General features: G+C 31.0%; 1 protein-coding gene across 2 annotated transcripts in view; it reads left to right on the top strand.

Moving 5' to 3' along the window:
* The first annotated feature begins 9,187 nt into the window (after positions 1 to 9,187).
* The window catches only part of LOC119679862 (ras-related protein rab7-like), an 8,335-nt gene continuing 4,998 nt past the window's right edge, over positions 9,188 to 12,524 (top strand). The window contains exons 1-3 of one of the 2 annotated variants that reach the window (XM_038092441.1): positions 9,188 to 9,279; positions 11,619 to 11,858; positions 11,926 to 12,144. In XM_038092441.1, the coding sequence (XP_037948369.1) occupies positions 11,679 to 11,858; positions 11,926 to 12,144 (399 nt within the window). In that variant the 5' untranslated portion in view covers positions 9,188 to 9,279; positions 11,619 to 11,678. Of the gene's footprint in view, positions 9,280 to 10,732; positions 10,773 to 11,618; positions 11,859 to 11,925; positions 12,145 to 12,524 lie in introns of those variants that run through there. The other variant, XM_038092442.1, reaches the window with a different exon arrangement.

The following is a 12,524-nucleotide window of genomic DNA, read 5'->3' on the forward strand; positions in this document are numbered from 1 at the left end:
AGAAATAGCCAGAACTCACATAGTGTTAAAGCAACAAACACGATAGTTAAGGAACAATATACGTTGAATTTTTGATGGAAAGGTCTCGAAAAATAGTTTGCAATGTGAGATGGTGCATTACTGTTATGTAAAAACCAAGTCCTATTCTTAGTTATCATACGTTTTATATTATCTTGATAGTCAGAATGATTAGCTTAATATGCATCAAGATCCATAAGAATCGTTCTGGATCCTTAAAATCCATTTTCACTTACTAGAACTTAAAGTAATTCACCAAGTCCCATCTCTTTAATAAGTATTAATATTTGTCCTATCATTGGAAGTTTTAGTTCATCAACAGATGTTGAGTATTCATCTAAAACCTTCTGACGATATGCAGTAACATAAGACATCTCCCCGGAAAGTGCTTCATCATCTTCTCTAGAACTAGAGACCAGAACTCGGAAATGATTCCTGGTTTATTTAGGAAGTGATTCAAACTGCAATGTAGTGTTGGACTTATCAAATTATTTTTAATTATTAAGTTCAGAAGTTCCTAAATATTTTACCTTTTAATATCCATATTAAAAATAACGCTTGCAAGGGCACTGTCAGGCTCAAAGCAATAGGCTTTGATTACATCAAAAGCCTATTACATTTGGATTACATCAAACTTTTTAACCACATGCTTAAGTTTTGAGACTACTTTAGAGTAATATTTCCCTCAAGAAAGAAGTGGAAAATATCAACTTTCAAGAATATTATGATATTACAAATTTCACGGAAGGTCCAAAAATGGATGTAGGAAAATATTCGCCATTAACAGATATAATTTACTCTGTTAGGTTAGCTATTGAAACTACAGTTTTTCAGGCTACGGTCTTAGCTATTATGCAGGCAAGTGGGTTAATTACAACCTGTACCAAGAAGTAATGTAAGGTTGTCATCGTTATTGATTGCAATCAAAACAATTCAATATTTTACCATTAAGTTAAAACTATTAAGAGAATACAGGGAAGAAATTGGTGGGCTAAATTAACTCACGGACTTTACTCTTATATGAGTTCTTAGACATAGGAACAATTAAACATGCCTTGACATTCCTATGAACGTCTGGGAACCGATACATGTTTCTCTAGAAATCGTTAAAGGAGGTACATTTCTTCACTTTCTGCAACAAGTTAACAATTAATGAATGTCACTCACAATATGTAAAAAATTCAAGACCAGGTCAGGGGAACTTATTTACAAGGACCGAGTTCATACTCCAGGCTTATCCTTGTTCGTTTAGGTCACTACTGAATTAGATCACACGCGGAGAAACTACGTCTTCCGTTCAACATTTGGATGATTTTTTAGAGATGTTCTTTCTTGACAGTTTTTTAGACTGTTCATCAGTAAGAAAAATAGATTTCTAAAATATTGTGTGAGACGGAAGGGTACAGTTTTAGTATAATATTTTTTTGTTTTACTTCTTCTCTTCTGATTCAAAAAAAAATTATGTTAACTTATGTAACGAACATTTAAATTATTTACAACTACAATAAGGGGCAAAAAGATTCACGTCCATCCCTCTACACTAAGACCATTGAGTGCTCTTATGAACATAATTCTCTAAACAAAACATTCATTTAATGACATAGCAATATTTTCACTAAACGTGAAATCCATTGACTATGACTCTGTGAATTCGTGTAAACTTGTACAACATCATCGACGCTAATGATTATATGTTATCGTGTTGTAATTTTACACAAAACTCTAATGATGTATGAGGTATATAGAATTTTTGGTAAGTCTGCCATAGTCTGCCAATCTTCTCTACAAGCGAACGAGAGACAGCGAATCATACAAAGAAATAGCCAACAGCTCCAGGTTATATGGCAGATAGATCAAAACAACGGACACTAACTATGCTCATCATCAAGCGTTAACAAGCTCATTTTTCTTAAGTTGACTGCCTAGGAACATGTAAACTTGTGATAATCAGTATTGAGTAGGCAATCATGTTTGTTTGTAGCCAATAATCAAAACATAAATCGATGATGGCGCATCTTGCTCGATTTTACGAAATTCAATCAATACGTGGATGGATGAGTACGGATGCATAAAATTATGACGCTAAAATGATCGTTGCTGCGTTGTAAGATTAGTAACTATTGTAGTTACATTGTTACATACTTTCATACAAATTACTAGTTTCAAAGCGTGAGCAAATGTATTTATGCCCTTTCATTGTCGCTATAAACAAATTGTTTGAATAATAGCCTCAACAAGGGTTAAAAGTTGAAGACTAAAATTAAGAAGAAAATCATGGATACGAAAATGTTAACTCTTCAATATTTTTGTATCACTGGAAAGTTGGTGTAGTGAACTCTCATCGTGAAGATAAATATGAAATATTACATATATGTATGTATTTTCTCCAACACTTCATTTTGATCTATTTTGGATATAAAAAAAAAATCGAAACTGAAAATCCAGTGTGATTATTTTGACTTGCAATTAATATAATTTTAATACTGAGTTTTAAGATTTTGTGAGATTATTTTCAAAATATATCCGCATTTTTACAGAACAGATCCTTTCACTCAAAGTTCATGTGTAAACACCAACATCCTTAAATCGTGAAAATTATATCAAATTATATCAAAATTGCTTCCAATAGTTTTGGTTAATATCAGAAATTATTGTCGGCGCACACACATCGCCTCACATCAAGAAATCCATTACCTTCAAGAACCAGGCGCATTCTCAACTGTGTCGAGTAAAATGATAATAAATAACGCCTCAACACAAGTAAATTATGGTTATTTAAATAAACAATGCACGATTTCTGTAAGGCAAACATGTTATCCTACACTGATGCCGAAATAATGACTGTAACCACAGCAGTGGGGACGCCTTACTCTAAAAGTTTGACAGGTTTTACTCCACTTACGGTGCACTCGTCAGTTTGTTCGTCTGACTCTTTGTTTGTCTACACCAACTGTCAGTCAAACTTGTCAGCTCACTTCAAAATTTACATCGCACTGAGTTGCTTCTGAAGCTTTACTGCAGCTCAGTATGGAACAAAACTTCTCTTGAAAAAAAATTAACTTCAATCATACAATTTTTTGACAATATGGTATAGAGGTAAAATCTAGGATTTACCTTTCAACATTATTTCAGATCTAAACACCAAGATCAGTCGTTCTCATAGATAAGGGCTTCTATTTAAAACACAAATTACATATCTAAAGAGAACTGTATTTAGTGTTAACTTAGGACAAATATTACTAGTGATACTAATCACACCATAAAAACGTTGAATTACACTCCATTTTATAACTGAAGATTTCCGATCATCTCCTTACGTGAACGAAATAAATCATATGCACACAAATAAAAACATTTCTTCGATAACCGTATCAGAAGTTTTCCCGATACCGGTTAACTTTAGATGGCAGAGAATGGCATCTCTTTTGGCGGCAGGTGCAAGAAAGAGACCCATGTTACACCTTGATTGTTCTTTGAATCACAGCATACGGTTGGAAAATGGGACTCCATACTGAATAATGATAATTAAATATTGTTACTCCATCTAAAGTTGGAAAATATTCGTCTACGTCAAACGACACTAATCGAATGCTGCCACTCAACATGCGTATTTTTGAGATTTAATAACATCCATCAAGGGTTCCTTAATCGGGCATTTAGCTTCCTTACTATAAGCGGCACAATCATATAGCAAAAATTACCTGATAACTTGCTTATATATATATATTAGTTCTCGTAGATCCTATGAGAAACAAAGGGCCAAAAATAGGTATACTATAATATTTTTCTAGTTTCATTTTTTGCTTTTGAAGATACCGACATGCAACGCACTAAAGTAACTGTCAAATCATTTAAATCTGTACTGGCTAGCACATTGAACACTTGCAAAGGTGATCCAATCAATTCTCAAGATGATGATTAGAAACACAGTCCAAGATATTAATAAAAGCACTTGTTACAAAAATACATTAAATTTCTAATTAAAAAATGACTAAGATTATAAGGAACCGTGAAATCCGATCGATTTCGAAACTAACAATCCCTTGTATACATTCTTCACAATTTCAGTGTGTGATATATTCTATCGAGACCGCCATATCTAGTTTCAGTTCTTTGCTTTTCATAGAGGGTAGTGGCGTATAATGTACATTATTTGTGTTACTTTATATTGCAATTTATTTCACCATCGACTAGATGATCTTACTCCCTTTCTTTTTTGCTCTCCACAATCACAGGAACCCAATATTTGTGCTTGAGTGAGCTTTAGTATATAGGGCTGCCATTGCAACATTGCCCTTTACAACCAATTGTTTCAAGGTTCATGATCGTCCCGTTATGTGATCGAAATAAGATCTGATATGCATTGGAGACTATTTTCATAAGTCTAAATTTATACCTTCACTTTATTAAGCATGGAGATATTGTTTCTGTGAATAGACCATTGAGTTCTTATTACTTATAGGGCATATATATATAAAGGCAATGAATAGTTACCTACACTTCGTTCCATATTATTGATGTTATTGACATAAGTCAACCAATCAATTCTCAGAATAGCCTGACGAACCATAACCAAATAACTAAATATTTATATAGGAAAGTGAAAAAGATTATAAGTTGTCACACATAATAAACTGTGTTAGTATACCAGTTAGAGGTGCAGTAAGTAAAGCCACTCCAACTTTACATAACTGTATACCATATCTGAGCCTGTTCTAGCTATTTGTTCCAGATCATCGATTAACAAATTTTAATAAAACCTTTGTCTTGCTCCATCTTTTTTAAACCGGGGTATTGTACATAAAATATTTACATAAATTTTTCACAATACTATTAAAAATTAAAGCTAAGCAACTCGAACATACATACAATATATGTCAATAGATGGCATTAATCGCCTAAAAAATAGAAACGAACAGAAATGGATTTTTTGATCTGGCTTTGGCTTTTAATTATCAATTATCAAAGGTTTCCATATATTATGCATAAACTTAAAAATAAAAATTTATGAACTCTTCACCCAACTATATTCCATTTTTGCTACAAACATGCCGTGGTTATTGCTTCAAAAATTTAGCTCGTAGTACTTCCTCTTGTCTACATGAGAATATATATTTTTTTTCCTAAGGAGAATCAATAAAAAAGTAAATCAAGAACAAATTACCTAATTTAAAAAAGCGATAAATCTTTGATTGCATTATCTATTAAGCAATCCAAACAGTGAAGCACAGTCTCACGGCTGGTGTGTGTGGAAATTCAGTGTTGTTGATAAGCTGCTGTGCAACAAACGGCGAATGCAACTAATATGGAGCCACATTTGAAGGCCAGAGAGCAGGCAGCCAACAGACACTGCCAAAGCGCACACAAGTAAGTGAAACCTATTTAGGCTGACGTTTGATCCTCACTCATCAAACGTCAAAGTGAGAAGCTCACAAATTCATTCTGAAGCACGTTGATGATGAAGATCAGATAAGCGCAGATCGTATAACACCGCGCAATGAAGAGTTTGCCGAGCACACATACACTTATGAGCCACCAGCAGCATCCTGTGTATATAAAGTAAATCTCTGCATTATACAAGTACGAGCACGAATACGAGTACTAAAAACATTCTTTCTTTTTTTATTCAGACGAGACGAAACGTTGATGTGTTGAGCTTCACCATTCCCGCATTGATCTGCAGCAAGAACGATTTAGCGGGTTATACGTCTAAGTTTGGTTGGTTCTGCAGCGAAAATCATACAACGCGGCGTTTTGTTTATTTTGAAGCTATAATTTAAGCCATAATTGCATGCCAACGGCCAGAATTTGTAACTAAACTGCAAATTAGCAGCCAATTCCACAGCCGATTAATAACCATAATTATTGACTCATGCACGCTGGCTGGGCCAGGATACTGCGCCATACCCGTACACTTTCGGACACGTTGATGATAATAATAATGACGATAATGTTGCCAGTGATAATGAAAATGCAGTATGTGATTATGCAGGCCGGAATTTGCAGTTGGCAGCTGTTTATTGCAGCTCCAGTTCCACTGCTGTAGCTGCAGAATAGCCAGCCAGTCACCCAGTCAGCCAGTCAGCCATCCAGCTCCATGTGATGACTGCGAATTGCGGGGCATGTTTGGTGTAGTATTGAAATTACCTGTAAGAAAACAATCGTGAGACACCGCAAGCTTCATGCATACATCATCCGCTGCGTACCGAGTACACAAGCATATGATGGAAAGAGTTCCTATTATTGTTGCTGTTCTTGGAGTTGCTGTTGTTGTTGCAGTTGCAGTTGTTATTGCATCAATTTAAATGGTGCGCGCCTCACGTAATTACCTTAAAGAGATGACATAAAGATTGACTTGACTTCAAATTAGGAATACACATGCGTATACATATATCAGCCTTAATGTATTCATGTTTGTCAGTATGCACAGATTTCCATGGAACCAGTGTTGCAGGCTTTGGTTCTCTTTTCTGATCTCAAAATAAATTTAGGTACGCACGTATTACTGAAAATTCGCCCTAATGGCCACTTAATTAATGAGCGTGATCATTAATGCGGCTTCCTGCGTGTTCCCAATAATTTACATCATCATTATCTTTTACGGGCTATCATTTTTGGGTAATCATTGTTTTCATGGTATTTTTAGCCAAATTTTATAGTTTAGTCTAATGTGTTGAAATGAGAGTTCATCAAAGCTGAAATAAAAAGAAAGAGAAAAGGTTAACCGCAATTTTAAAACCCTTCATTCACATTATTATAATTCAATCAATTACTTATTTTTTTATTAAAAAGAGTTTGCAATTTTATAAAAATAACAGGTATTTTCAATATAATAATTTTTGTAATTTCATAAACTTTTTTTATTCAAAAAATCAATTTAAATTTTTTGCGAAAAAAAACGATTCCTGAACTCGAAGAGGTTAAGAAATTTGTTGACAGGAATATGGCTCGAAAATTCTGTAAAAAAATCAATCGTCTGTCAATTGACTACAAGCCGGAGTTAATTTCTGAAAAGATATAAATACCAATAAAGTGATAGATATCCAAGGTATGGTTAACATATAAAGGTATTAATTCTCTATTAATTCGTAGACGATGAAATAATCCTGACTATGGTAAAGTTAAAAAAGGTATAACGCGGCTGCTGGTTTGCCGGCTGAAATGTTCGAAGTTGGTAACACTAACAGTTCTGTTAGAAATATTAAAAAGCTTACAGGTTAAGAATCATGAGGACTTAGGAATATTCAAAATAAAAAATATTTGGAAGTATCTGTAGACAATTCACTGTATGGCTTTAGCTTTTACACATCTGCTTAACTCTTAGTCGGTGGTTGATATACCAGCATCTGATCGTTATTTCCAGTCGAAGACATCTCTAAAAGGAAACTATGTAAGTCAGCTATCTATAAAGTGAACTTTGAAATATCCATTATTTCTATAGTTTACTCTTTGAATATAAGGAACCCAAACGATCTAGTGAGTTTATGGAAACGATATAAGTCATATATTTATGAAATAAACTTATAATTATCCATTATTTCTTTAGTTTACTCTTTAAATATAAAGAACCTAAACGATCTAGTGTGTTGATGGAAACATAATAAAACGTTATATGTATAAAGTTTCTTCACTTTTTGTTAGTTAATTTCTGAAAATGTTTTTACTCATATCAGACTCATTTTTAACCCTAATAAGATTAAACACGATATTCGTGGCGTCTTCCGAATTTATTATTATTATAGATTGGCCGCACTTCTTTTGGATTAAATTTTCTAAGATCTATCTCTCCATTTGAGAGATTGATTAGGAAGCTTGGACAATAACCAATAGTGTTAAGAATGCATTAGGGGCATTCGAGAGAAAAATTCTTCAATAGTTCTATGGACCCTTATGCATTGGTAAGGAGTATCAATTTAGATGAAACGATGAGCTGCATGAGTTGTACCATTCGCCTCAAATTGTGTTTGATTCAATCTCGCTAGCGAAAAAACGATTAGAGGACATCCGCAAATTTGGTGGAAGGAGCAGATAACCAACAATATAAAGGCACTCGGTACTACCAACTGACGACAGTAAGTCACTGATCGCGTTAATTTGAGCAAGCTACTGGACGCGGGTAACGACGATTTACGTCTGTGAAGACGTGACGAATTGCAAACTATGTAAGTAAATTACTTAAAATATATTAAAATAAAAACTAATTCCGATTGGATTCTTAATAATAACAGAATAATTTAATATGGGCAAATTAATGCACTTGAGATTACTTGCGGTATTATAACACATTACTTTTTGACAGAATTTTTTAACTATCTATTTAAAAATTTTGTACGGAATTCTTCTAATTCTTCGATTTTTGTAGACGATTAAAACGGAATACCCTCCCATCAAAGCATTTCCCATAATGCCTTCAACCATTTTTTTTGGAATAATTTATTGAAATAAACTCGTGATTTGTGTAACGATAAATCTGACTAAAATATTACCGCTTATCGTGTTTATCGATAAGTTAAATTTTTGATTGTTTTTCAATTTAAATTAATTCTTCATTTTACTGAAATAAATCGCTTCTTAATATCCGATATGAACATCTCTAGGAATTATTATTACGGTTCATTTATTTAGATAAAATTTTTTATTGTTGTTATATATATTTAAATTTGCCGATACTGTCAGTTTTTTATTAAATTGTTATTTTACAGATACAGTACAATGTAAACTGTACAGTTTTAGTTATATTGAAAAATAAATAAGGTTATATAAAACGTATGAAATGCCTATTAAAATTAATAAAATACAAATGTAACAAATTTTAAAAAAATAAATTGAATTAATAAATTATTCATATTTATTTTTATATATCATACTAAATATAGTTTTATAATTATTAGTTTTTTCTAATGCTTCTGGAAATTTTTATTTGTACTACTTTTATGAATCGTGGTGAACTTTATTCACTTGTACTCAAATCATCAATTAATAAATACACCACCATCATTAGTTATTTTACGTACAAAGGAAAAAGTGATGGCAGAGATATAATAAATTTATATCTCTGATTATAGTGCATTATATATATTTTTAAAAAATTTAAAATACGATATAGTAGACTTAAACGAACTGTGTAAATAAATAGAAAATAAAGTGAATTGTGTTTTCAATATTTAAAACAAATGTTAACCAATAATACTCAACAATACAACATAATTTTGTGGTTTTGTCAGTTAAAAGAAAGGAAAAGCTAATTTAATTTTAAAAACTGTAAGTGTTTTATCTTTAAATTAATGTTTAAATTATGTTTTCTAATTACGAAAAGAACGTATATAGCTTTATTTGCTGCGCATTTTAGTTTTTTTTTCTTTGTTTATCTGCATTGTTTTCTTGCGTTTTAGGAATTTCTTATTTACAATCTTTTTAAATGCTGTGTTGCCACCTTATTGCGTTGAGCCAATGAAGCTACGCATAACTTTTTAAATAAATTTGGAGTAATGGCTATTAGCAGAATAATGATCATTATTATTAATATATTTTCATAATAATAATGATCAGATTTATTTTTAATTTCAGTTAATTTTTTATAATGAAAGGTAGATTGTTATAATTTAAACTGTTTGATCTATACGATGAGCCATTTACCTGTACTACCTTACCTTTCTAGCATTTATAAATTTATATTTATTTATTTACTTATTTTTTATACGCTGTTTATTAAGAAGGTTGTGTTCTATTGATGGAGGGAGTAGTCGTTTTGTAGAAATATGTACTTACCAATATTGATTTTATTTGCTTTACAGAAATCATAAGTTAAAGTTAAATAATGTTTTATTTTCTTTAGTTTGGTTTATAAATAGCATATAATACAGTAAACAACTGAATTTGTGTAGAACATAATATTTTCTATTCAAATTTATTAGATATTCAATAATTACTACATTTTATATATGTTAAATGCAACATATATAAAAATATATAATGTATGAATTATAGTATTGTGTAGATTGTGTTAAAATTTAAGTATAATCTGTAATGCTTAAGATAATTTGATGTTCAAATTGTTTTTCTTTTTTTTTTAATTTTTCAAAATTTAATTGGTTTCAATAATTTATAACAAACATATTTTGAGTAGATATTTATAATTTAGTCCAATTTTTATTTTGCACTATATGTACAAAAACAACTCATAAAGCTCATTAATAAACTTTTACTTTTATGCTAACTGTTTAGCTTGATATATATGTATATAGTATATAATAAAATTAATTTTTTTAATTTTAAAAATGTGAACGCTCAGATAATAACAGTTTTCTATTAAATGTATCAGTGTTCACCTCAGAATCTTATATAGTAATTATCAATATTGCATATTATATTTTATTAATTTATTTCAGTTTATTTGTTTATAATATATATTCATGCAAAATTTGTATATGATGTGCCGTATTTGTTTATTTGCACGTGATGTAGTGTGTCGTTGTAATGTTTTGTTTGTTAATCTGGCAATATATTCCCCATTTTTTAATTCACCACACCTGCAAAACATCAACTTACGTCAATTGCGTTCCTTTTTATGTATTGCTTCGCCTTAAAAATCGTAGTCTCGTTTTTTTGTTTGTGAAAATAATCCTCGAATTCCAGTTTTTACTTTGTTCAATAAGAATTAAATATATATCAAAAATCATACATATTTTATATTATTGAAATTATTAAAGTGATGCAAAGGAGTCTATTATAGATAAATATAAAAAAAATTAATTGTAAGTGAAAGCAGACTGCAAAGTTGTAGAAAACGATGTAGAAAATTGTTACTCAACTAATTGAAAAAGTCATTGAAGCACCAATACTAGTTTAAGGCAAATAATTTTTAAGGGGCGGTGTGCGGAGAAAACCAGTGATGTTACCTTTTTTCAAATACGTTTTCAGCTGATTTGACAAAATAATGGAAAAAGTGACGCAGCTGGAATTTTAAAAATAATTTATTTAATTAGCGTTTGAAAATCGGATACTTATTGAATTATCTGTTTTTAGCACTAAAACAAGAGGAAATTTCTGAATTTTATTTTTGAGAGTTGGTTGACGCTGGTTTAAGCGAATGAACGCCTTCATGTCGTGATAAGAACACAATCCGCGCTTGACCCCAGACCTAAATTCCTCTTTTATTAATTAAAAGATTATTGATAGGGAAATTATTTGCATTCTCTAATTTAGTTGGTAATAAATTTGTAAATATGCTGGTACTAATAAACTAATTCACTAAGCGTAAGGCTTCTTGGTTTTCTGTAAATATTAGTTTACAAAGACCTTCATTGTTATTAAATATTTAATAAGAAAAAATATATATATTGGCTTACAAACTGTCGACTTAACAGACTTTTGATAATAATTTTTGATGATTCAGTGACATTTTGTTTATATTTACTCTTTGTTGTTTTTATTTAGTTGAACTGATCACTTCATGACTCACTGGTTGATTGGTCATGTAGTTTTATCAAACTTAAAAATTAATTGACAATTACACTTCTTCCGTTTTACTCTGTTTATATAAAAAAACAACGGGATTAAAGGTTTACATTAATATTTACGAAAAACAAACTTCATTTCAGTTTTGCATTAGAATTGGAATTATAAATCTTTCCATTTATAAATAAACAAAAATCTTAACTATGTCGACACGCAAGAAGTCTTTGCTTAAAGTCATCATACTGGGAGATAGTAGCGTTGGCAAGACATCGCTAATGAATCAATATGTAAATAAACGCTTCTCAAATCAATACAAAGCCACAATTGGTGCTGATTTCTGTACAAAAGAAGTTGTTGTCGATGACCGAGTGGTGACAATGCAAGTAAGTCTATACATCCCCTAATAAAATATTGCTTAAAGTAACGTTTAACATGTTTGGAACTTTTTAGATATGGGACACTGCTGGTCAGGAACGCTTCCAGTCATTAGGTGTTGCCTTCTACAGAGGTGCAGATTGTTGTGTACTTGTTTATGATGTTACGGCACCAAACTCATTCAAAAATCTCGACTCATGGCGTGACGAATTCTTGATACAAGCAAGTCCAAGAGACCCTGAACATTTTCCATTTGTTGTTCTTGGAAATAAATTGGATTTAGATAATCGTCAAGTAAGTAAAGCCAAACGAATATATTATCAATTTTTTTAATAGTCAGTATCTTATCTTAACAGAAATTTTGGATATTTTTGTTTTTGCAGCTTTTGTTATATGCAAAACAACAGAGAATGCAAACAAAAGCGTTTTAAATGAAATATATAATTAAATAATTTATTATATTTTAAAAGTTTCTTAGAAAACTAAAACAATTTTTTATTGTGCAATTTTACTGCACAATTAAATTTGAACTTTGCATTATCAAATTAATTTCCTGAAGTCAGAAACAAGCTTAGTCTCTATTTGTAAAGTTCAAAAAATATTAAAAACTGTTTTCATGATTTTACTGTCTGTATTTTAATAAATTATTTCAGTTTATTAAAGCTATCTGGTTT

This window comes from Teleopsis dalmanni, chromosome 2 (genome assembly GCF_002237135.1).
Source record: "Teleopsis dalmanni isolate 2A chromosome 2, ASM223713v2, whole genome shotgun sequence".
In the NCBI taxonomy this organism is placed as follows: domain Eukaryota; kingdom Metazoa; phylum Arthropoda; class Insecta; order Diptera; family Diopsidae; genus Teleopsis; species Teleopsis dalmanni.